This window comes from Macaca nemestrina, chromosome 14 (assembly GCF_043159975.1).
Source record: "Macaca nemestrina isolate mMacNem1 chromosome 14, mMacNem.hap1, whole genome shotgun sequence".
NCBI classification, from domain to species: Eukaryota; Metazoa; Chordata; class Mammalia; order Primates; family Cercopithecidae; genus Macaca; species Macaca nemestrina.
In genome coordinates this window covers 29,869,964-29,896,162 of record NC_092138.1, presented here as the reverse complement: position 1 = coordinate 29,896,162, position 26,199 = coordinate 29,869,964, and the positions used below count along the sequence as shown (strand labels likewise).

Below are 26,199 nucleotides of genomic sequence, written 5' to 3'. Positions count from 1 at the left end.
ACATGGCCCTCTAAAAACATAAATGATAGTTATTATGATAATTATTTCCTCCACACGGCTAGCAAGTCAGACCCACACTCCAACCTACCTTGTCCCTGTCTCTCCACTCCGAACCACCCTCATTCTCACCTGGACCCCTGCAACGCCTTCTCAATAGATCTTGACTTCTACACTTGCCTCTTACAATGTTCTTCATATATTGGTCAGAAGGATCTTTCAAAAATGTAAAATAAATTATGTCAGGCCCCTACAAGGGTTTCCCAAACTTTTTATCACGGGTCCTACATGACCTTGCCCTTGGCAATGGCTCTGACCTTATCTCTCACCATTCTCCCATGCTGGCCTTTTTTCAAAACCTAGAACATTCCAAACTTCTTCCTTCCTTCATGCCTCTGTTCCCCAGAGTGCTTCTCCATTCACTAAATGACTGGTTCTTCTCATCTTTGGAGTTAGCTCATATGTCATATCTTCTGAGGTCTTCCCTACCATTCTATTTAATTGGTCCATTCCACTTTCACATACACACTCCCTCTTTCATAATCATATGATTATCATATTCAGAGATGATTATGAAAGTCATGTGTGCCCATTTTTTTTTTAACCTTGCATAACTTAGAAGTACATAAAAGTATAAAGAAAAGCATAGCAACCACCCACTATACCACTGCACTGAGGAGGATCACTGTTAAGACTTTAACACATTTCCATTTAGCCTTTTCCCCTCTACACATGAAACTTTTTTTTTTTTTTTCCAATTTTTGAGACAGGACAGGATCTCACTCTGTTGTCCAGGCTGGAGTGCAGTGGTGTGATCATGGCTTACTGCAGCCTTGACCTCCTGGGCTCCAGTGATCCTCCAGCCTCAGCCGCCCAAGTAGCTACAATAGTAGGCATGCATCAGGACACCTGGGTAATTTTTAAATTTTTTGTAGAGACAGGGTCTCACTATGGTGCCCAGGCTGGTCTTGAACTCCTGGCCTTCAGTGATACTCCTGCCTTGGCCTCCCACAGTACTGGAATTATAGGCGTAAGTCACTATGCCCGGCCACATTAAACATTTTTGTCATACTGTATGTACAAAGCTTTATCTTTTCTTATGCCACCAAATATTGTTCAGTTATGACCATTTCACCAATGTGACTGTTTTCAATAAACATGATTTTAATGGGTACATATCATTGCATGTTGTGAATATGCCATAATTTACACTGGTCTCCTCTAAAAATAAGTGTTTAGGTTATTTCCTTGTTTCAGTTAGAAAGCTGTGGTGAACACTTTATATATCTTGCCCCTCTGCAGTGCAGCATACTTTTGGAAGAATCCCTTTATATTCTGTAATGCTTAGCTTCATCATCTTTGAATTAATTAAAAGACGCCAGTCAACCTTTCTTGAATGCTGTGTTTGAAGGCATAATGAGCCAAAGTTTGTGAAGGTGCTTTGAAGTAGCTGGATGAAAGGGACTGTGTAAATCATAACAGTAGAAGCCCTGCCAGACTGCTCTCACCACACTCGTCTCTTACATTCCAATACCAGGGCACCACCACCCATTCCCGTGCACCCCCACCACTGCTCAGCAATTTTGCCCATTGCTTCCGAAGGGATTGCTCACCCCTGTATCCGAACATCACCACCACAGATATTCAGTGTCCCGCGCCACATTGCCAGCACTCCCCACCGAGCACACAGCTGGAAGGAAACTCAAGATAATTTGGTCCAACATCCCATTTTCTGAAGGCCAGGAAACTAACTCCCAGGAAGGGTAAATGAGTTTGCCTGGAATTTCTTTTAAGGAGATGCATTTCCTAAGGGTCATCGTATTTCTAAATCAGTAAGAGTGCTAAGTAATATGTTTTGTTAAATCTGCATGCTTTTAAAGAAATGAATACAAAAGAATAATAATGTTTTCTTTTGGGAGGGAAGATCTGCCTGCGTGGCCAGTAACCCGGAGTCCAAGCCAGATAAGAATAATTATTAACGAACTGATAAACAGGCTCATATGCTTCATATGTGATCAATTAAGCGTCTCATACTAGCCAGAGAATCATGTTATCTAAGTATTTCTGAGAGGACAGCCCATGACCTTAATAATTTGCCACTTGTTATGGCAAAGTTATTTTGAAAGTTTTCTAAGTAACTGAAGGTCCAGTGTCTGTGCCAGGCATTTAGTATAATCTTATCTTTCTCCAAATGTGGACAAAAGTGGTTTTCTTCAGTCACATATATCACCACATAGAGAACTGGGCATTTGATATTCATCAGCAATTTCCCCTCCAAGGCCCTGTCAGATGGCTTTTCTTGATTACAAACTATTTTGGAAACTCCAAATTCTTTCCACTGATTTAGCAACGAGCCCTCAACTTATTTTTAAACTGCTGTAATTGAGCAGCTCTGGGGTTAATCTGTGGAATCTGGTCATTTTTAGATCAAATTTTCAGCCAAACACTCTGCTCTTACCATCTTGGGACCATCTTCTATTTCCTTTGCTGAGAATAGGTTAACCAAGGGACCTGGAAATCATTCAAAGCCACAATGCAAAAACATCACTTTGGCTTCTCCCAAGTTTATCCTACTCTTTATCTGGTGCAAGGAAACAAACAGAGAAACCCGACCCTGTTACTTATTCCCCAGATGACATCAATGTGCTCTCCCATGGTCTTCTACAGCTTGGAGCTGAGCTCAAGGAGCAAGTGAGTTACAGCAAAAAGCACACGGGCCACCTGTTTAAGCAACTGGACACCTCGAACACCTCTTTAGCTGAGCTTCTAGGTCAGCCAGCAGGAGAGAAGGAAAGAGGGCTTTGAGAGGAGAGAGGAGCAGCTCAACAAGAGGGGTGAAGGCCCCCCTCAGCAGGCTGCTGAGCTCCAGTGTCAACTGGTTGCAGGGATGACCTACAGGGAGGGATTTAATGAGGAGCTGAAGTTGCTGGAGCAAAGTCGGAAGATGCAGCACTCTTCAAGGCAAATGGGCTTCCAGTGACAAAGGTGATGGATGATGTCATGGTGAGTCAATCATTACTGATCATTTGAGTTGGCCATTATTTTAACAGATTGGCAAATAGGTCATGGGAATAGGGTTCATGAAGTTGGGGTTATTTCTTCTGTGAAAAAGCCTGGTTAAGAAGAGTGGAGGTGCAAATAAACCTTCACAGTGCGAACGCGTATGCATTGGCCATTCCTGGTGATGGTAAGCTAAACCATGTTTTGAGTAAAAAACATTGTGTCACTGATTCCCACATCTGCCAAGGAGAACATGGAGGACCAATCAGTCATGTGATAAAGCCAGAATCCCAAGCCTTCTGTAATCTGATAATATTTTACTTACAGGGCCTTAAAAATCCCAAAGAGAGCCAGAGTATCATCGGTAGTTGTTTAAGGTCGAATAACCCTTGTTGCTTCTATTTCCTGGGTATCTCTTTGAAAGTGGGACTGAGATGAGCCAATACTCAGTGTATAATGTTGAGTGGAAATGCAGAAAATAAAATTTTATCTTTGACAGGGCTGTAAATATGCAAAAATTGAATATGCATGAAGGCTAGCAGCTAGAAGATGATGTGGGAAAGTGAAAAAAGTAGATTTTATTTTGAAATAAAATTGGTGCCAATTTTGGTTTTATTTTTGTTATTTCAATATGCAGGCCGAAACAAAGTAGTAATGTCAAATATACGCCTTTTTTAAAAAAGGAGGAAACAAAGAAAAAATATTTGCTGATTTTGTGGGCTGCATTGTGAATCTCAGTAGCACCTGTAATTTAAGTTTCTTTTATACCAGGGGAGATGGGATTTATGGAGACTTGTGATTAGATAATGGGTGGAAATGTCCTTCAAAAAATTGCAAAATGCTCTACAAATGTAAGGTGAACAAGTCAATTTCATCACCTGTAATAAAAGGGCTAGAGCCAAGTCTGAAATGCAATGATGCCTAAGAACTGCTTTGAAAACTACAAAATATGATACTAATTAAGATGATCTTCTTACCAGGATTGTGTAAACTAACTGAGTGCCTTTTAAAATGCAACTTTAAACACTCTGCAGGATTGTGAGATATTGTATGTTACCTGGGAAGTCAATCAATCTCTCCGAGATCCTCTCTTCATTTTTCCATTTCTCTCAGTCTGTGTCTTTAATTTGTGTATTTCTCTCTGCCTCTCTTTCAGTCTCTCCCAGACTCTATATATCTCTCTGATTAACATTCCCCTGCCTTCCTCTCTCACAGCCTCTTTTTTTTTTTTTTTTTTTTTTGGAGATAGAGTCTATGCTCTTTCGCTTGGGCTGGAGTGCAGTGGCGTGATCACAGCTCACCGCAGCCTCAACTTTCTGGGCTCAAGCAATCCTCCACCTCAGCCTCCTAAGTTTCTGGGACTACAGGTGCAAGCCACCACAATGCCTGACTAATTTTTTTTTTTGCTTTTTGTAGAGGTGAAATCTTCCCATGTTACCCAGGCTGGTCTCGAACTCGTGGGCTCAAGTGGTCCTTATGCCTGGGCCTCCCAAAGCGCTAAGATTACAAGCCCAAGCCTCCATTCCTCCAGTTCCATTTAGTGACTGAAATCCATTTGCTTATCAGTTACTGAGTGTTTGACAATTTCCTACTCTGAGCTGAGGTTGAGGTTTTGGCAGGGCCATTGAAGCTCTCAGGATGACAAACACTGCACCTAGGATCGATGAACAACTTAGGATTCCACAAAAAGTTATTGGTTCTAAAAATATGAAAAGTAAAACCTCAAAACCAAAATTAATAAATTTTTAATTAAATGCTTATCAAATACAAAGGTTTTCAGTTAGCCAATGGCAACTCTTCTGAGTTTAATCTGAAGGCGAAAGTTTTTTCCTGCTACTTTGCAGATTGTTATAAAATTATATAGAAAATATACATAATACAGGAGGCAGTAGGTACATCTTAATATGTTTTAAATAACATGTGGTCTGCTGCTTCCAGCTTAGGGAAATCTTAAAAATGCCTTGGGTATGGATATTTGGGGGAAGGTATAAAATACCAAAAAAATTGGTGTTTCTATTTTATTCTTTTTTTTTTTTTTTTTTTTTTTTTGAGATGGAGTCTTGCTCTGTTGCCCAGGCTGGAGTGCAGTGGCGTGATCTCGGCTAACTGCAACCTCCACCTCCCAGCTTCAAGCAATTCTCCTGCCTCAGCCTCCCAAGTAGCTGGGACTACAGGAGCACACCACCAGGCCTGGCTAATTTTTATATTTTTAGTAGAGACAGGGTTTCACCATGTTGACCAGGCTGGTCTTGAACTCCTGACCTCAAGTGATCCGCCCACCTTGGCCTCCCAAAATGTTGAGATTACAGGCATTAGCCACCGTACCTGGCCTATTGTATTCATTCTTTAATAGCTTGAAACACAAGCATTGGTTTGATAGCAAACTACTAGCAACATGCAATTCTGATATACCACCACTGAAACAGATTTATACATAAAAAGCTCTGTTTTTCTAAATAAGCTCTTTCAGTCAAACAATTTTGGAAATTTCAAAGTAATTTCTTTTTCTTTATTTGTGTTTTAAAATTCACCCTCTGTAGTTTTTATTTTATTTTATTTTATTTTATTTATTTTTATTTTTCTTTTGCAAAGACAGAGCCAAAAAATTGATGACCTATTTACTGAAGTGGAAATGCAGCAAAGCCAACTGCATGAACAAAGATGCTGGCATTCAAAAACTACCGGAAAAGGTTGGTGCTTTTTACTCTCTATAGCAATTTGTTGTAAACAGACTGATTCCATCAGAGTGAACTTCAAATGCCTACTAATGTCAGTAATATCTTCTGATTATCTGGTGTCTTTTATTCAAGGATTCAGAATGAAATTGCAAATCTAGATACATTATTTTAAGATACTTATGAAAGGAAAAGAGTTGAGGAGATGATTTTAATTTATCATTCATATTTCACTGCCAGCAAAATCTATTTTAAATGTAACAATAAAAAATAGCTAACATTATTTCATTCTTACTCTATGAAGGCACTGTTACAAGCATCTACGACAGGTACTACTATTAGTCTCATTCAGAAAACGATTAAACTGAGATGCGAGGAGAATGCATTAACTTGTACCAGGTAAGACAGCAGCAGGTGGCATAGCATGATTCAAATCCAGGTGCTCTGAAGTAAACAATCTCTCTGGTCAACAATTAGACTCACCAGAACTTTATTGTAATGTAGTCTTATAATATTTACAAGGGCTAAAGAGCTAAAGGGATGTTACTCCAAATAAACTATGAGGTTTTTTTGAGTGAGCTAAACTTTTACTACTCAAAGGGCAGTCCAGGGAGTAGCAGCATCAACGTCAGCATCAGCATCAGCATAGCATTGCCTGGAAGCCAGTTAGAAATGCACCATGGAGGCCGGGCGTGGTGGCTCAAGCCTGTAATCCAGCACTTTGGGAGGCTGAGACGGGCGGATCACGAGGTCAGGAGATCGAGAGCATCCTGGCTAACATGGTGAAACCCCGTCTCTACTAAAAAAAAAATACAAAAAACTAGCCGGGTGAGGTGGCGGGCGCCTGTAGTCCCAGCTACTCAGGAGGCTGAGGCAGGAGAATGGCGTAAATCTGGAAGGCGGAGCTTGCAGTGAGCTGAGATTCAGCCACTGCACTCCAGCCTGGGCGACAGAGCGAGACTCTGTCTCAAAAAAAAAAGAAAAAAAAAAAAGAAATGCACCATGGACCTGCTAGATCAGAACCTACATTTTAACATGCACCAGGTGTCTCAAATGTACATTCCAGTTTGAGAAGCACTGATCCAAGAGAACTGATTTGTTTTTAAATTGGCAGACATATGAATCTTATTGTTGTGATTCCCTTTTTTGCTTGGCTGCTAGGCAGCTCAAATTTGCAGGTGTTTTTGTTGCTGTTGTTGTTGTTGTTTCTCTTTGAGATGGAGTCTCCCTCTGTCACCCAGGCTGGAGTGCAATGGCGCGATCTCAGCTCACTGCAACCTCCACTTCCTGGGTTCACGCCATTCTCCTGCTTCAGCCTCCTAAGTAGCTGGGACTACAGGTGCATGCTACCACATCTGGCTAATTTTTGTATTTTTAGTAGAGACAGGGTTTCACCATGTTGGCCAGGTTGGTCTTGAACTCCTGACCTCAAGTGATCTGCCTACCTCAGCCTACCAAACTGCTAGGATTACAGGCATGAGCCACTGTGCCTGGCCTGCAGGTGATTTTTAAAGGAACCATCAAAGGACTTACGAAACATTCTGTGTACATATTAACCGCATACACATTTACATTTATTTCTCTCTCATTTTCCTTTCACTCAGAAATTTTATGCCTTATTACATAATCTCCATAACTGCCTTAGACACTTTTTAGAATGGGAAGGAGTTGAGCACAGTGGCGCAGGCCTATAATCCCAGCACTTTGGGAGGTCAAGGCAGGAGGACTGTTTGAGCCCAGGAGTTCGAGACTAGCCTGGGGAACATAGTGAGACCCCATCTGTACAAAAGAATTTTTTTTTCTTTACTTAGCCAGGCATGGTGGTGTGTGCCTGTAATCCCAGCTACTCAGAAGGCTGAGGCTGGAGGATCACTTGAGCCCAGGAGTTCAAGGCTGCAGTGAGCTATGATCATGCCACTGCACTCCAGCCTGGGTGACAGAATGAGACCCTGTCTCAAGAAATAAGTAAGTAAATAAATAAATAGAAATTTATGAGCCTTCTCTTTCTATTTATTTGCTGTGTCCTGTCTTGTCATTCTGTGGCCACGGCCTCATGCCATTATTTGTGTTTATTCCTGTTTCCAATGTTTTAGGTTAGATCGAAGTGCAAATTCACAAAGGAACCAGTGAAAAATGAAAACAGAAGGAAAACTCCTGATGTGTAGGGTGAAGAGAACATTCTGTCTTCAGAAATCAGAGCAAGAAAAATGGAAGGTGAAACATGTTCCAGGGCACCAGTCAGAGCCCCACAAGGCTGTCTGCCCTAGGAAATGGTGCAAGATTAGAAGGAGGCACTGGGGGTATTATCGCAAGCAGCAGCTTGCCCCTTAGTAACCCCTGTCCTCCACAGGCCAGGCTGCAATGTTTTGTACAAATGCTGGTACTGTACACTGAACATCAGGGACCTTTACACCCCTCACAAACAGCAAATGCAGTTACGACGCCAGAAACACAATGGTATCAAATTGTTTAAAAACTCTACAATAAATGATCCAATATTCTTTCTCTATGATTTTGTAATGTTAAAAAAATCCACTCAAAGTCAGAAATCAAATGACAGAAAGAGAGAGAGAAATAAAACAATAGCCAGCCTTAATGTCTCTTATGGTACCACTTTAAAAGATTTCTTTCAGGGGGAAAACAATCCATGCTTTTTCAACTGATAATCTGCAATTTGAACATGAGATATGGTGATTTTATACAGCACAACTCTTATTACTACTACTAATTTATCTTTGAACATGAATTGATTAAATACAGCTGCCATGATATTTCTAGTATAACTTTTCTATTACATTAATCTCCATCCCACTCTTTTTTATGAGATAAGTAAAAGTTCTTTTTGAGTGAGAGATTGGAAAACCAGCATTCCTTCTGCTAAATAAAGCAGAACCTCAAAAATGCTAGCTTTTAGAAATGGGTGAAAGGAGCCATCCTTAAAACACACTTAACTTGTTTAAGTCCAACTAGTTTTCAATAGCAAAAGACCCAAAGGGAAAGCTAGAGGGTTTAAGGTCTTCAGTCTCATCCAGATCAGATTCCCATAGGAAAGAATCACAAATATTCAAGTGTTCAAAATCTGCTGGGGAAACCTAGCTGCTTTAAGAAAAAAAAAAAAAATCTCTCCTGATAGAAAATGATTTCTAAACCATACTTTGTTGAACCAACTGAAATTTTTTCAAGTAAGATGTCCACGTTAGCAAATTTCCTTCTGAAACACTGCTTAGTAGATTTAATATATTAAGAGGTTTATATATAATTCACTCTCACCTTAGTATGAATTAGTTTACTCACCCTCCCTCCTTACAAAAAGCTTGGATTTATGGACTGAAGGTGCGCGTGAAGAAAAGAGATAAAAAGAGGAGAGGGTAATCACTGACCGGGAAGCACTGCTGTGGGGAAGATCTGGATGCTTAGAGGCTTAAGGAAAGTGACAAAGCAAGGGAAGGTGGGAAGGGACCCAAACCAAAATTTTTTACTCTACAATTTTTTCTTAAACTTAAGATTGACAAAAGAGTCAAAAGGTCCACTGGATAAACGTATCTTTCCTAACTCGCAGCCACTCTCCTTGGAACCCAGGATGTGGTTTGAAGGGTCTAAGTGATCTGGATATTCTTTTTCTTATTTGTCTTGTGGTTTCTGTATAGGGATGGTTCAGAAATGTGTTCACCAGCTCGAGCCCCATGTTGGTTTATTAGAATCCTATTTCCAGTGTGGTTTTCTTTTTCTGCCTCACAATCATTTACGAAGAATGTATTTCATTCTAAATGGGGAAAGGATCGGAACTACTTTAGCAAGAGACATTTCAGACTGCCTGCAAATCTCACCTTTCCATAGCTACAGTGACCATTTCACTCAGTACTCTGTACAGACTTGATAATATGTATGTAGATCTGCAGACGCTTGGGAGGTGAGTGTGTGGTTGGGAGTTAGGGAGGAATGGGGTGTACAAGGTGTTGGGGGTGCTGTGCAAGAGGAGAAATGAGTCCACTCCTTCATATGTACAGCTTAGGGTTTCTCCCCACTATTAGAAAATAAGAAAACGCAGGGAATCTGCTTTCTAGGTGAAAAACAACTTTCCCCTATTTTGCAGGCTTATTTCTTTGGAGTGTGGTTTAGTAAGGGACTCCATACCTTTGGGTATCTGTCAAGAAGTGGCTGTTTTTTTTCTTTTATTAGAGAGTGATGCATTGTAGATGTCCTAGAAATACACCATTCTGGGCTGGGCGTGGTGGCTCATGCCTGTAATCCCAGCACTTTGGGAGGCCAAGGCAGGTAGATCACAGGGTCAGGAGATTGAGACCATCCTGGCCAACAAGGTGAAACCCCATCTCTACTAAAATACAAAAAATAAGCCAGGCGTGGTGGCATGCGCCTGTAATCCCAGCTATTCAGGAAGCTGAGGCAGGGGAATTGCTTGAACCCGGAAGGTGGAGGCTGCAGTGAACCGAGTGCAAGACTCCATCTCAAAAAAAAAGAAAAAGAAAAAGAAATACACCAGTCTGATGGGAACACTTTTCATGAGGCACATTGTCCTCAGCATCCACAGAATTAACCTGCCTTCCCTTGTCATCCTCCTACCCCCATATTCCTCTCAATTCAATGTTTTATAGTTTCATTAAGAACTGTGCCAGCAGCTTCTGATTAAATAACCAATGATTCTGCTTCCTGATATTCTTGCTCTGTGAAATCCTCTCCCTTTGAGTGTGGGCTAGACCTAGTGACTTGCTTCTGATGTAGTGACAAAAGTCAATAGGACGTTTGTCAAAAAAGGGCAAAAGTGATGAGGTACCGCTCTTGAGGTCAGGCTGTGAAAGGCCCTGGCCTCTATCTTGCTTTCTGTCTCTTACCCTCCTGCTTGCTTGTTCTGATGAAGCCAATTGCTACGCTGTGAGCTGCCCCCATGAGAAAACATGTGAGGGAACTAAAGGAAGCCTCTGGCCTAGTGAGGAACTGAGGCCCTCAGCCTAACAACCCATGAGCAACTGCATCCTGCCAACAGCCACAGGAGTGAGCTTGGGAGTGGATCCACCCCCAGGACACCCTTGCGGTGACGGCAGCCTAGGCTGACATCCTCACTGCAGCCTTTCCAAGGCTCAGACCAAGCAGGTCAGCTGCACCTGCATAACCTACATAAACCTGTGAGATAATGACTGTGGTTTTGAGCTGCAAAGGTTTTGTTTAGAAATAGATAACTAATACAAGTATATAAATTTTAAAAAGTATATGTCCAGTGTTCTTTGATATTTAAATATGTGTTTCCTTCAAAAAAAATGGTTTTACCTCAAAAATTTCTGCCTCAACAGGACCTCCTGGTCTAAGGACATACTATAATGACTCCCTATACAAAAATATTCTTTTTTTTTTTTAGACGGAGACTTGCTCTGTCACCCAGGCTGGAGTGGAATGCCGTGATCTTGGCCCAGTGCCACCTCTGCTTCCCAGGTTCAAGTGAGTCTCCTGCCTCAGCCTCCTGAGTAGCTGGGATTACAGGCACCCGCTGCCACAGCTGGCTAATTTTAGTAGTTTTAGTAAAGACAGGGTTTTGCCATGTTGGCCAGGCTGGTCTCGAACTGCTGGTCTCAGGTGATCCACCTGCCTTGGCCTCCCAAAGTACTGGGATTACAGGCGTGAGCCACCGTGCCCGGCCACAAAAATATTCTTAATCACAAAATAGTCTCTTTGGAGTCAATTCAATCTCCAAAGAAGTATAAGAACATGAGAATTTCTAAAAGTATAAATAATTTTTCCTTGATTCCAGTTTTGATTATATGAACTAAATTAATTAATGTCTCCTAAAGAAGAATGCTAAAAAGTACCTAGTATAAACATCCTTCCTTTTCCCCTAAAGCAACACATTTTGAATGAAAACCTCCTGCAGTTAAAATCAAAATAAACATTTCAATAATATTTGGCTTTGCTCAAGATCTAAAAGTTAAGTTTAAAGATACCATTTGCATAGTCCAAATCTGGACTATGTTGTGTTTTTTTTTTTTTTTTTTTTAAGGCCACCAGACAGAATTGTCAGATGGAGAACCAGCACCAACCAACCTGCATGTTCCTTTAACAGACAGAGGGAGCACATTTTTCCCAGGCTTTGCAAATAGTTTCCTACAACAAATCTGCCAGCTGAGCAAAACACATATAAATACCAGAACGCTTCCAATTTCTGCTGGTGCTGAGGCTGATATTTTTGGTTATTTGGGGTAGATCCTTTATTAGTTCTCTATCTATTTAAAGAAACAGCCAATGAATAAATCAATAATCTTCATTAAAATGCTTGTTTTATCACTCTTGATGTTTTTAACATTGCTAGATGCCTTGGTTTGGGTTGGGGAAGAAAGTATTGGAATCGGGGGAAACAGCAGGTCTGCCAGGAAATAAATTGGCCAGATGCCCCCAGCTACCTCTATAAACACATCCTTGCTTTAGGCACTTGGCAAGAGAGAGGATTTGTCTGAGTTTTGGAGATAGGAGAACTTTCAAAGATCTCAAGGTGGTTGCAGGACAAAGTTGCATTACATGTCATTGCATAGATCAGCGTAGTTGCCTGTGGTTCTAGTGTCTCTTAGGAGACTGGGATTTGCCTTCAAAGACACCCCTCCTTGTCTATTTCAGCACCGAGCATAGTGTCTGACACACAGCAGGGGCTTATAATATTGGTTAAGTGAATGCATCAACATTATTCACAGGGTGATGAGTATTGCTAGGCATATGAGATTTTTCAAAGGGAAGATATCCTGCTCCCTTTGTCCCTAAATGACACATGGTGAGGAAGGAGCTGAGAAGAAGGGTTCCCACTCCCTACACTCACAGCAGTGTGACAAGTCCACAATGGGATGTAGCATCCCCAGACCATTTTGAGGGTTAACAGTCCCTCTTACAGACTTCATGTAGCATCCCCAGACCATTTTGAGGGTTAACAGTCCCTCTTACAGACTTCATTTCTTTCAGAGCTAGATTAAGTATCAGCACTTTTTTTTTTTTTTTTTTTTTTTTTTTTTTTTTTTTTTGAGACAGAGTCTCGCACTGTCGCTGGACTGGAGTGCAGTGGTGTGATCTCGGCTCACTGCAACCTCTGCCTCCGAGTTCAAGCGATTCTCCTGCCTCAGCCTCCCAAGTAGCTGGGATTACAGGTGCCCACCACCACGCCCAGCTAATTTTCTGTATTTTAGTAGAGACAGGGTTTCACTATGTTGGCCAGGCTTGTCTCAAACTCTTGACCTTGTGATCCACCCACCTCGGCCTCCCAAAGTGCTGGGATTACAGGTGTGAGCCACCATGCCTGGCCAAGTGTCACCACTTGTTTTGGCTGCTGACCTGGGATACCAATTCTCATGCTAGAGTTTGGTTCAGTTTCATTACAACTCTGGGAGGAAACATTAGAGGTTGCATAAAATAAGCATATTCTCTCTGGGCTCTTGTGTTCTACCCCAAGAGCATCATGGTGAGGCTCATGCTTAGTAGTAATAATAATTCTATGCTCAATGCTGTGGACCATGGCTCCTGTCACAATCGGTGACCTTGACGGGGCAGTTAGGCCCTAAAGCCTATTGCCTGGAGTCCCATCCAGCTTTGCAGGCAGCTGTCTCCAGAGTTGTGTGTCAGCAGCTACCCGCACCATGCCTCCCATTCCCCCAGTTCTAGGTTTGCCGTGGAGTTGATGTTTAGCAACATCAAACATTTCTCCTGCTGCTACTGCATTCTCCACTTCCTTCTCCAAATTGCCACATGCTTGAAGCCCACCAAACATGCATATGAATCCTTTAGAGGTACTGGCATGTCTAGAGAATCATTGATTAGGTAAATGCTAAATTTCTAGACAAATCCTGATTCTCACAGGGTTCTTGCTGACTTCAGGGAAAGTTCTATAAGGGAGTTGGAAACACTGGATACAGTGCAAAAACGCAGGGTTTACATGCCACTGGCTATTGCTAGAGAGCTGTCGAGGGTAGACTGTTGCCATGACGTCTTTAACCAGAAAGCATCATCACCATCCTGTTGCTCTACGTAGACAGACTTGGGACATAAAGAGGAAAACTTCCTGTTCTTCACACCTTCCCCTCCCATTCCACTTTCTCAGTCCCATTCAATGGGTATTTCTGTGCCTACTGAGTAGATGCTGTGAGCTGACGTAGCCTGCTCTACCTGCATAGAAGATAACTTGTCAAATGGAGCCCAGTCTTAATTCCAGGGCCCGGGGAAGAAACAGTGAAGGAAGACTGCAACGTGATGATCAAAAACTTGAACATGATTTGCCAATGGGCAGCTCTAATGACAGCTTTGTGTCACCTGAAAGAATTGCAGACAATCTTCGAGCCTTTGTGATTGGTAAGTGAGAAAGGCACCCCCTACTAGGGCCCTTTTCCAGCCATGATTGGTGTTGAAGGTAGTGACCAACTATCTGTCCTTCTGACCTGCCCGAGACCAGGGTGCCACTCTAGAAACAAACTGATTTCTCCAGGTCCAATCCAGTCCCCGATGATGAGATTACATCAAAACCTCACTGGAGAAAGGCCTTCCCCAGTTACCTACTTAGAGTTTAATTTCAGTCAGAGGTAGACCATACAAGGCAAATCCTGGTGGACCCCCGACCCTACCAGGACCTATCAGGAAGCTAGAGAAATTAGGGATGTCACTGGCATCTCCTGTTGGCCATATGGTGCCACCACCCAGCTCCTACAACAAAACCCCAGTGAACTAGGTTAATTGTCAACCGGCCTCATCCCCTTCCCATGCCAATCCCAAAAAGCACTTCCTGAGTGAGCTCCAACACACTGATTTTTATCCTGATGGGAGAAATAGTATGAATCTCTGCCACCCTCAGGAAGTTTGCAGTCAGGACGGAGGTCCACAGCTCTGATCCTGTGTCCATTCTTTGGCACCAGAGTTGCCGCCTGTCAGGCTGACTTGTCCCCCTTCAGTGATTCTTCTTCCACATTCCTCCTACATTCCATCCCAACAAAATTATATTGGTTTCAAAATAATGCAGGGAGCGGCATTGAGGAGCACAGGGGTTATTATTCCACTTAGCCGCAGAGTGAGGACAAACCACTAATTTGATGTTTGTTCTTTACAAAAGAGAAAGCAGCCGTCAATCAATTCCTCCCCCCACAAGGGTAGGCTGGTTATTAAAGTGAAAGAAAACCTGCCAAAAAACCAAACCCCTGCCCTTTCTCTCTCCCCAGTAAGACTATCTCACTGATGTTCTAAGAGAATTAAAGTGGCATGAACGTGTCCTGGACGGCATGTACATTGGCAGAATCTAGTTCAACAGTCATTAAGTTAAAAGTATTGTAACGAGGAAATAAATGCAAAGGTAAAAAATGCAAGAAGAGTGGCACCTCCCAGTCCTTTGGGAGGCTGAGGTAGGAAGATTGCTTGAGGCTAGGAGTTCAAGACCAGCCTGGGCAACAGAGTGAGACCTTGTCTCTAGAAAAGATAAAATAAGTAGCTGGCGTGGTGACACACAACAGTGGTCCTAGCTTCTCGGGAGGCTGAGGTGGGAGGATCGCTTGAGCCCAGGAGTTTGAGGCTGCAGTGAGCTAGAATCATACCACTTCACTCCAATCTGGGAGACCGAGCAAGACCCTGTCTCTTAAAAGAAGAAAACGCAAGAAGGGCATGAGAAAACAGAACTCCAAGTTTGCGATGAGCCGAGCTTGAGGAGCACAGGGAGATTTCTGGAAAGGTGAGAATGAGGGGAGGCCACGTTTTCAACAATGGGAGTAAGGGAAGAACAAACAAGCTCAGAAGGGCTATTGGAGGGCGGGGGAAAGAGAAAGAAGAAACAGATTACATTAAGTGAAGAATAATTGTTCATGCCCCTACTCTGAGAAGCAAATTCACCCAAGTCTGAGCCAAAGAGAATGAATCGGAATTCTAAGGTTTCCGAGAAAAATTTAGAAACTATCGTGTATATTTGTGCATATTACCTTTAAGGACATTAACTGACACTTTGAGAGAACAGAAATGTAAATCTGTTAATAGGATAACGAAACTGGTCTGTTTCCTCTGAGCTGATTGAGGGAAGCTTAGAAACGCTACTAAACTTGCCTTTGAACCCTGATAGGAGAGAAAGCTCAGCCCATGTCACCCTTATCGAGTGAGTGGAGTGGTACAAAAGGAACAACCAGGTTGGGTTTAAAAGCTATAACTCTAGGGAAAGATAAGAAATAGGCTTTGAGATTTTCTTATTGCTAAATGTACAATTATTAACCTGGGCATGGAAACCGCTTAGAAATCATTAAAATGAGCCATTATGTTAAGCTCCTCTAATTTTATCCTTATGAAGCCATGATATTTATATATATTCCCACTAATAGTTACATGAATCTCAGTTTACATTTTGAAAGTTGTCAAAGAACATGAAACAAAGCAGGCAGAACTGGCACATTTTTTGAAAGTTTTAGAATCTTTCTGTTGTTTATACCAGTGGGTAAAGAAATTCCATCTTTTAACTATAAAAGACACATGACATCTGATGAATTAGCCATGGTTTTAAACAATTACCTTATTATGCTGTCAAAATACAGTCCTTTCAACTACTGACAGCTCTGTTTTATTTTGTACTGTGGGGTTTACCTGCACCTCCCACTCAGTTTCTTTCCTTGGGAAACCCTGACGCAGCATCTCATATTTTGCCTGAGTATAAGACGATCCGGAAGTATAAGATGATTCCCTACTTCTGCTGAGGACCCAAGGGTAGCCTGTCTGAGGCCTGAAACCACAGGACATCCATTAAGGAGAGCTGTTAAAATACCTCTGCTTTAGAGATGGCCAAACACTCCCAGGGAAAGGTGGATGAATGCTGACCTTTGGGGGCATCTGTAAAGTACATGAGGAGGTCAGAACTGAGGATGAAAAAGCTACAAAGTAGCGTCCCCACAACTTCCCACTCACAAAAGAAATAAGACTAAACAGTTCCCCAAAGCTGTCCCATCAGAAGAGAACAAGCCACTTCAAAGGACTGATTTTAAAAAATAATTTTTAAAACTAACAAAAGTATAGAAATCAAAGTAAAAAAGGCTTTTTGGATTTTAGGTGCTCCCTCTAATCTAGACAAACTTATTCAAGATCACAGTCAAATGCAAGCCTAACTTTGCTTTAATTTCACCACTACTTCTCCATTGCTTCTGCCTCCATCAACCAGTGTAACCCATGTAGAAACACGATGCCTCATGAAACTTCCTGCTGAATTCTATGTAAAGGATAGTGGAAAAATGACATTCGTCACTGTTAAACCGACAGCAGGACTTTTAGGGAGGACAGTTGTACATGGGCTGTAACACCAAAGCATTGTGGACTCAAATGAGTATAAAATAAGGAGAGTGATATGGAGTTGTGAACGGTGGAATCAGTGACACTAATGTACACAGCACCTCCTTACTCCTACTTCCTACCTGCCTCAACCACGATTCTAGGAAAATTCGGCACATTCTTTGGTTTACATACGAGGCAGAATTAGTGAATGTGTAAATATGTATAGTAAGCAACTCTCCCCAAAATGATAAGATTTCGATCTCTAGCTACCTTAAGGGATGCATCTCTTGATCCCCCTCCCCACTACACCTTCCCTCAAAATGCCAGAGGTCTAAGGTCAGGACTTACTAATGAAAGGAGGCAGAAACTGACAGGCTAGATAAAATCCTTTGCGAAAAATGACAATAGTGATCACGTAGGACGCTGCAATACTTTTCAGTTTTTCTTGGTCTTGCACTTCAAGGGCAAAAAGTAAAATATGCGTCCTACTTTCATAAATCACGACTTCATATGTTTTGTAACGAAAAAGGTAGTCGTGTGTCTGAATCTAGAAAGTGAGTGAATTGTGCCCTCTAGTGGTTGAATGTTATACTGGAACGGCAGCTTTGCTGTCATAACCTTAGGCAATTGGTTCCCTCCTGAATTTTTTCGTTTTTACAAATAGGAGGATTGCTGAGTTTTGGAGCAAGGCATTAGGAATGCGGGGATTGTGTTCCTGATTTATTATTGAGACCAAGCTGCAACCAGCACCAGAAATTCACTTTGTCTTTGTCTCCATTCCTTGGCTAATTTAAATGACTAGATTTTGCCTGGGCTGCCACTGCCCTTCCTAAGTAAATGGTTTGTTTATAAAAGCTTCTGTTCCATAAGCAACTGCTTGCTAAGCCTAATAAAACCAAGGACTGGGCTTCCAAATCATCTTATACTTAGGACAGAGTTTTCTGTTTTTTGAGAGTGTCTCACTCGGTCGCCCAGGCTGGAGGGCAGTGGGCATGATCACGGCTCACTGTAGCCTCGACTTTCCTAGGTTAAGCGATCCTCCTGCCTCAGCCTCCCAAGTAACTGGGACTGCAGGTGTGGACCCCCTCCCCTGGCTAATTTGTTGCTGTTGTTGTAGAGACAGGGTCTCACTATGTTGCCTAGGCTGGTCTTGAACTCCTGGGCTCAATGGATCCTCCCGCCTCGGCCTCCCAAAGTGCTGGGATTGCAGGTGTGAGCCGCTGTGCCTGGTATGGAGCATTGGACAACTCCACACAGTAGAGGAACTCACTAAGGGTTGGTGGAAGCTTCCCTTCCATGAGAAGGAGGGGGAAGATTTGATTTGAACAAAAGAGAGTGTCAGACCACCAGTGCCCCATCCCAGACCTCCTGAATGGGAGTCTCCAGGGTGGGGCTGGACACTTAACTCTGATGCACAACCACCCTTCCTTCCCCCAGCACTGACAAGATCCACTCCTAATATAGAGCTGACTGGGCTTAAACTGGGAATCCATTTCCTGGGATGAAATAAAGTCCCTTTCAAAGATACTCCCCATGTTCTGCCCCCCTTCCTAACCACTTCATTTGGAGTTATTTCTGGTTCCTTTCCTTAGAAATTCTAGTCACTAAATCATAACTCGCAGATGTTCCTTCCGGTCAGCTCCTGCATACATGCTATGCCATTCTTTTTCCCCCGCAGAAGAGAAGGCGTGTAGTACTCCTTAAGACTCCACTGCGATATGCGCATCCCCGTTAGGTCAGATCAGACTTCTGGTCTGAGAACATTCAGTTGAATAGGAGGAGTGCTGAAAACAGCTAATTATCCATCAGAGAAATCATGCTCCAACTGATACGCTTGTTCTCGGCAAGCACAGTCCTCCACAGCAAGTCTGATAATTGGATAAACAAGACCTCAGAGGCTCTCGGGGGCTGAAATGAGAGATGAAAATGTACTTTATGTGGCTCTCTTTACTGTAATCACCAGTTAAAGGGACGGCAGGGAGCTTAACAAGCTCATTACAACCTCAGCGCCTGTGATCTCTGCACATACCCTCCTGGCGGCCTCAGGATAGGATGCCCTTGAAGGCCTCGCTGGGCCTTGGCTTCAGCCCATGCTGTTTTCATTCTGCCCCCACCAGAAAGCAGCTGGTGTCTCTAGTACCAGCTGTTGGGCCACATGGAAAACAAGCCAGGAGTTGGTGAATATGTGTTCCTAGGCAAACCACTAGTGTTTTCTTAATCTGAACACAGAGCAAGGAATGCCAAGCTCGGATTTAGATAATCGCTTTCATCAACTCAGTTTTTTTCCAGCTGTTCTGCTCTGCTTTCGGAATTGCTGTGCTTCTGCTTCTGATTTCTCAGAGCCTCCTGCCTGGCTCTGGTTCAGAGGACCCTGCTCTAGCTCCATGCCTCTAACCCACAGAGGCTGCACATGGCACTGCAGAGGGCCCAAGGCCCTGATTTGAGAGCCCCTGGTCATTCCTGGGATGAACACTTCTGGCTCTAGAAGTTGGTCTCTATTGTTAGAGCAAGGATTTATTTTATGAATGCCCAACCCCCACTGACCCGTGGGGATACTTCCGGGAGCACTACCCAGTTCTACCAGAACTCATCTACAGCTGTTCCTTAAAGAAACTTGAATAAGGTAGAGACACGGGGCAGCACTCACACATTACCACAATTACATTTGCACCAACCTAATACAATAGAATGCAACTCGAATGGTGCCCCGCACAGGACACCTGAAGGGGCAGGGCAAAGAAAAGAGGCAGTGAAAAGGTGGGAGGAAGGTGAGGCTGGGGACTGGAAGGCAATGCGGGTCTATCCCAAGCCAACTTCACCTGAGGCTCTGTGGCAGCTGCTCCTTTAAGAGAGGTAAAGATAACTGGAGTTCAACTCAGGTGATGTTCACCTGCAACCCTCATCAATACCAAAATCCTCAAATGTGTGACTCTGGTTACCACTGACACTCAAGGCCAGATGACATCTGCCATTAGAACCAGGTAATAGTTCCCTCCACCCAAGGGGGCTCTGCAGTTTATGTTAAGGGCACACGAATTTGAAATCCCAAACCTGGCTTTCTCAGTGTAAGCATTTATTGTTTGGCCCGATAGATGTATTGTCTACAAGTTCCAGGTAGATCAACTTTTTATAAGTCAAGCCATATTTCAAATTCATGAGGTGAATTCTCTATAAATGAAGAAATATCCCTGAATTTATCTGCCCCACAAATCTTCATTTTCATTTATTTGATCTCTTTAAGGGATACAACTATGACCAGGATTACTGATTGGCATGGAAATAGCAACATCAACAGTGAAAAAGTTACCTGACAGACTCTTGGAATGAGAATAAATCTGGATTTCTTCAATTAAGAAATAGGAACTGCTGTCCTCGCCAAAATGATAATGCTTTTTTTTTTTTCCTGTTGCCCAGGCTGGAGTGCAATGGCGGGATCTCAGCTCACTGCAACTTCTGCTTCCTGGGTTCAAGAGATTCTCCTGTCTCAGCCTCCTGAGTAGCTGGGATTACAGACACCCACCACCATGCCCAGCTACTTTTTGTATTTTTAGTAGAGATGAGGGTTTACCATGTTGGCCAGGCTAGTCTCAAACTCTTGACCTCACTCAGGTGATTCACCCGCCTCAGCCTCCGAAAGTGCTAGGATTATAGGCGTGAGCCACTGCACCCGGCACAAAATGATAATACTCTTGGGAGTGATAAGACTAATCCATACCTGTTATCGATACCATAGCGAATGAGTTTAGAGATCTTTGCTTGAAAAGAGACTTTTATTTTGGGGATCAGTATAGAAAAGCCATGAATCGCAGGTTTTTTGAGGTATGGGGTGATGGCAAGGAACAAAAAGAGAGGAAAATGGACAGAAATGAAAAGGTGAGGTCACCCAAGGCAAACTTAGCTTGCCAATTTTATCTGGGGTTCAGACCTCACTGTATTCTTTCCATTTTCATGTCGTGGATGGGGGGAGGTGCAGGAAAGGGGACACTCGTCTGGGACTGGGGAACTGTCAAAACCAATCTCAAAATCAAAACCACTCTAAAGGAGACAAGAACTGGAGAAGAAAACCAAATATTTAAAACAAGAGATTTAGACAAGATGCTTCCTAAATTCTGTGAAATTTTCATGAAGATTCTGAACCAAGTTCATTCTCTCTTTCTTTCCTTAAATAGACTATAAAATATGGTGACCTGGGAGCCAAGAGAAGGGGCCACAACCAGAGAGAAATCTCTTCTGTCATTCCCCAGAGTAAAGACCTGGTTTCTAACAGGGTGGCCTTGGCATTTCTAACGGGGTGGCCTTGGCATTTCTACAGTGCCCAGTACAGCTCAAGAATATTAACTCTATATTTGCGGGTCTGTTTCTCATGATGACAAGTTGGGTCCATTGAAAACCGTCCAGACTTGTCCTTCTTTGGCCTCCCACATTTCTGAATCATTCAGTGCGCTAATGCGTTCTAAGTCCCACTGTGATGTAATTAAGGGATAATATTTGCAGCAAGAAGTAGACAGCGTTGTAAATGCCACCTGTGGGTGATGAAATGCTGAGCAGAAGTTGAATAACTATAGAGTTCATTGGATGCAAATAAATCTATTCCAATGCCACAAGCATTTTTTCTCCGATTATAGGATAAAGTTTCTAAAAGATACAAAGCATCCATAAGCAAACATTTTCATGCCTTCATCTTCCTCTAAGGAATAGAGAATTGAAACTACTGCATCCTAAGAACGCTTATCTCATCTAGGAGGGAGACTTGGGGACTAAGTTTAGATGTAAGGAATGAGGATTGAAAATGAAGAACTGCTCCAGGAAGGATTAAATGGGGAAATATATGTACACCTCCTAAATACTGTAATGAAGAACTCTCCATTCCTAACTGTGTGAATAGCTGTTTGTGTTTCTCACTATAATTTTATTTTCTAAACTATTATTTTTTCTAGAGATAGGGTCTCACTCTGTTGCTTGATCTGGAGAGGAGTGGCACGACCATAGCTCACTGTTACCTTGAATTTCTGGGCTCAACAATCCTCTGCCTCAGCCTTCTGAGTAGCTAGAACTACAGAGATGCACGATACCACACCTGGGTAATTTTAAAAATCTTTTGTAAAGATGGGGTCTCACTATGTTGCCCGGGCTGATCTTAAACTCCTAGCTTCAAGTGATCCTCCAGCTTCAGCCTCCCAAAGCAGCAGGGTTATAGTGTGAGCCACTGTGTCTGGCCACCTCGCTGTAATTTTTGATCTCAAGGAACCATTCACTTGTCCTTTCTGGGTCTTAATTTTTGTGCATCTGGAAATGTAAGGGTGGGGATGCTTGGATCAGGTGAGCTCTGAAGTTCTTCGCATTTTAGTTCCACGTATGTCCTACTGGAAAGTATGGGTGAGGAACTGGAAAATGGGAATTGTCTTACACTGCTGTTAGGACTGCAAATGTAAAATTTTAGAAAGCTAAGGCTGAAATGTATATTACTTGTGACTTGGTAATTTCACGTTTAGGTGTATTTCTTAAAGAAACTTTCACAAATGTGTACAGAGGGGCAAAGACAAAAAATCTTACTCCATAGTGTTTGTAAGAGCTGAAAACTTGAAAAAGACATAAATGCATATCAACAAGGAAATGAATAAAATATGGCTTCTTCACAAAGGAATACCATACAGCAGTTAAAAGAAATAACAGGATGGGCACGGTGGCTCACGTCTGTAATCCCAGCACTTTGGGAGGCCGAGGCAGGTGGATAACGAGATCAGGAGTTCAAGACCAGCCTGGCCAAGATGGTGTAACCCTGTCTCTACTAAAAATACAAGAATTAACTGAGTGCGGTGGCAGGCGCCTGTAGTCCCAGCTACTCGGGCGGCTGAGGCAGGAGAATTGTTTGAATCCAGGAGGCGGAGGTTGCAGTGAGCCGAGATCACACCCCTGCACTCCAGCCTGGGTGGTAGAGCGAGACTCCATCTCAAAAATAATAATAATAATAATAATAATCATCATCATAATAACAAACCTTTATATGAATCAATATTGATATTTCTAAAAATGCAAGCCATTAAAAAGTTCGCATTGGTAAAATTTGTGGAAATCTGGATAAGTAGAAAGAAAAATGACCCATGACTTCATAGTAATACTCAAACAAAAAAAGAAAAAAGAAAAAAGAAAAACAAATCAATCTTTTGAGTCACAAAAACAAAGTATAATATAACAGCTAGAGCAGCAAACCTCAACCTTTTTGACAGCAGAGACCGGTTTAATCGAAGACAATTTTCCATGGACTGGGGTGGCAGTGGGGGATGGGGGATGGTTTTGGGATGACTTAACCACATTCTATTTATTGTGTACTTTATTTCTATTCTTATTACATTCCAATCTATAATGAAATAATTATATAACTCATCATAATATAGAATCAGTAGGAGTCCTGAGCTTGTTTTCCTGCAACTAGAGGGCCCCATGTGAAGGTGATGGGAGACAGCCACAGATTATCAGGCATTAGATTCTCATAAGCAGTGCACAACCTAGATCCCTCGCATATGCAGTTCACAATAGGGTTCGTGCTTCTGTGAGAATCTAATGTCGCTCCTGATCTGACAGGAGGAGGAGCTTAGGTGGTAATACAAGCAATGGGGAGCGGCTGTAAATGAAGCTTCATTCACCCGCTGCTCATGTTCTGCCGTGCAGTCTGGTTCCTCACAGGCCAAGGACCAGTAACGGTCTATGGCCCGGGGGTTGGGGACCCCTGACCTAGAGTGTGAAGTCATTTGTGTAAATTTTAAATGAATATAAAGATAATGGCATTGAGTGTTCACAGATGTGTGTGTGTGTAAGTGTGTGTAAAAGGAGAAAAAATAGGACACACATAATTTCCTGATGATAAAAGTTTAGGAGGTGAGGTAAAAGTCTGTGACTGGAGACTGGGGATAAAGAAGACTTCAACCAAATCGGTACCACTGTATTTCTTTTATATAAAAATACAGAAAACAGCAATGTTATTTCTGGATGGTGGGGAAGAGATGCTTTTTACAGACAGCATCATTTTCTGCATTAAGGGAAATATTCTCAAAATAAAGACTTATATGAGCATTAATGCCTTTGGCAGATGTGTGCTGACAAGCACTTCTTCCAGACCACACAGAATAGGTCAGGTGCCACCATATGCAATTCAGAAACCAAGGCAGCCCAACCTGTTAGGCCTTTAGTGTCTAGCTCTGTACTCTCCAATATGGTAGACACATACAGCTACTTGACTTTAAATTAAAATTAATTAAAATTATTTTTTCAGTTCCTCCATTGCACTAGCCACATTTCAAATGTTGAACAGCCACATGTGATTAGTGGCTATTGTACTGGTGGCACACATATAGAACATTTCTGTTACTGCCATAAATTCTTTTGGAATGTGTGCCACTATTATGTTATTGCTGTAAATTCTATTGGAACGAGCTAGTCTTTAGCTCTTTTGACAACTAGCACATTTTGGTCACATTGCTCTTTTTCTAGTATGTCCTTCTGCACAGAGGAAAACAAAGGTCATGACTAGCAGATTTTTTTTTTCTTTAATCTCTGGAAAACATATGTCCACTATAATCCTAAACTACAATTACATCTGAAGTAACACTTTCTTGTTAAAGAGAATTAGGTGAACTATGTTTAGAAAGAGATGTGGCAATCACCTATCATTACATAAATACCATATTTCATTTCCCTAAAACTTAGGAAGTAGGAAGACAGGTTGAAGGATGAGAAAACATTATTCAAATAAAACTCAGAATGTGAGTTCAGTGGTTTTCCAAGAATCTGCTTTTCCTTTTCTTTTTCTTTTTTCTTTCTTTTTTTTTTTTTTTTTTTTTTGAGAGACAGAGTCTGGTTCTGTCTCCCAGGCTGGAGTCCAGTGGTGCGATCTTGGCTCACTGCAACCTCTGCCTCCTGGGTTGAAGCTATTCTCCTGCCTCAGCCTCCCAAGTAGCTGGGATTATAGGCATGCACCACCATGCCCAGCTAATTTTTGTATCTGTTGTAGAGACAGGGTTTTGCCATGTTGCCCAGGCTGGTCTCAAACTCCTGAGCTCAAGCATTCCTCCTGCCTTGGCCTCCCAAAGTGCTGGGATAATGGTGTGAGCCACTGCACCCGGCCTGAACCTGTGGCTCCTGGCCTGAACCTGTGTTTCTTACCTGTACACTGTATGAGGGACATATACTTCTCGTGTTGGAAATTCCAAAATCTCTTTGTGCGGGCGTGTCCGGTTTTCAGGAAAGGGTTTCACGGGCAGCATTTCAGGAGTCAGACAGCAATTGATGGTCTCTGGAGCTGTAGAAATCTCCAGTCTGAGCAAGCCTAAAGACAGAAAATAGGAATGTTCTAGTACAGAAACTGCCATGTTATGAAGGAATCAAGAAGGATTGTTGCACTGTGTTTCTTTCATGAAAATAAGAACAAACTATAGTATATAAAAAAGTTTTGGAGCTAATTTCCTACAGTTTGAAAAAAGTGTGCCATGATAACCTTTGAGATTTAGCTTCTATAAAACAAAATATAAAGCAAGAAATTGTAAAATGAGAAGGAATGGATTAGAGGATTTTTAAAGTTCTTTCCTGAATTACCACAGTATAATTTTATATAGTTAAGTAACTTCCCTGCATTGCTAGCAGTAAAAATTGGGAGTTTTAAAACTGGCTTCCAGCTGGACGCGGTGGCTCACGCCTGTAATCCCAGCGCTTTGGGAGGCCGAGGCAGGTGGATCACAAGGTCAAGAGATTGAGACCATCCTGGCCAACAGGGTGAACCCCGGTCTCTACTAAAAATACAAAAAATTAACCAGGCGTGGTGGTGGGCCCCTGTAGTACCAGCTACTCGGGAGGCTGAGGCAAGAGAATCACTTGAACCCAGGCGGCAGAGGTTGGAGTGAGCTGAGATTGTGCCATTGTACTGCAGCCTGGTGACAGAGTGAGACTCCACCTCAAACAAAAACAAAAACAAAAACAAAAACAAAAAAAAACAAACTGGCTTCCGTGGGCCTGAGGATGCTACAGAAGTACCTCCAGGGCTGCTGAGTGAGGATAAGGAAGGTGCCTTTGCCTTCTACCAAAGCATCTCACATTCACTTTTTTAATACTAAGTATAATATTTTATTTGATTAAAGGGGCTCCTCTGTTTAAACAATGATCTCATTATCTGAGAAACCAGATCTAAAGCACAAGGTTTGTTTACGAAATCAATCCTTTAAGAAAATTAAAAAACATTAATAGGTTTGCCAAAAACAGAACAATTCAGATTCTT

General features: G+C 42.3%; 1 protein-coding gene and 1 long non-coding RNA gene across 9 annotated transcripts in view; one reads left to right on the top strand and one right to left on the bottom strand.

Annotated features, from left to right (window-relative positions):
* The window catches only part of LOC105491858 (dedicator of cytokinesis 8), a 238,265-nt gene that overhangs the window by 98,214 nt on the left and 113,852 nt on the right, over positions 1-26,199 (bottom strand). For all 7 annotated transcript variants that reach the window (XM_071077713.1, XM_024796043.2, XM_071077714.1 and 4 more), the window contains one exon: positions 25,095-25,257. In XM_071077713.1, coding sequence (XP_070933814.1) covers positions 25,095-25,257 — 163 coding nt within the window. The remainder of the gene's footprint in view (positions 1-25,094; positions 25,258-26,199) is intronic.
* Positions 2,572-12,143, top strand: LOC112428473 (uncharacterized). 2 transcript variants are annotated; one of them, XR_011612494.1, is made up of 4 exons: positions 2,572-3,000; positions 5,594-5,687; positions 11,044-11,123; positions 11,680-12,143. It is a non-coding gene; the product is annotated as an uncharacterized lncRNA (long non-coding RNA). The 2 variants fall into 2 exon arrangements; XR_003020413.2 differs by having other exon boundaries at positions 5,590-5,687.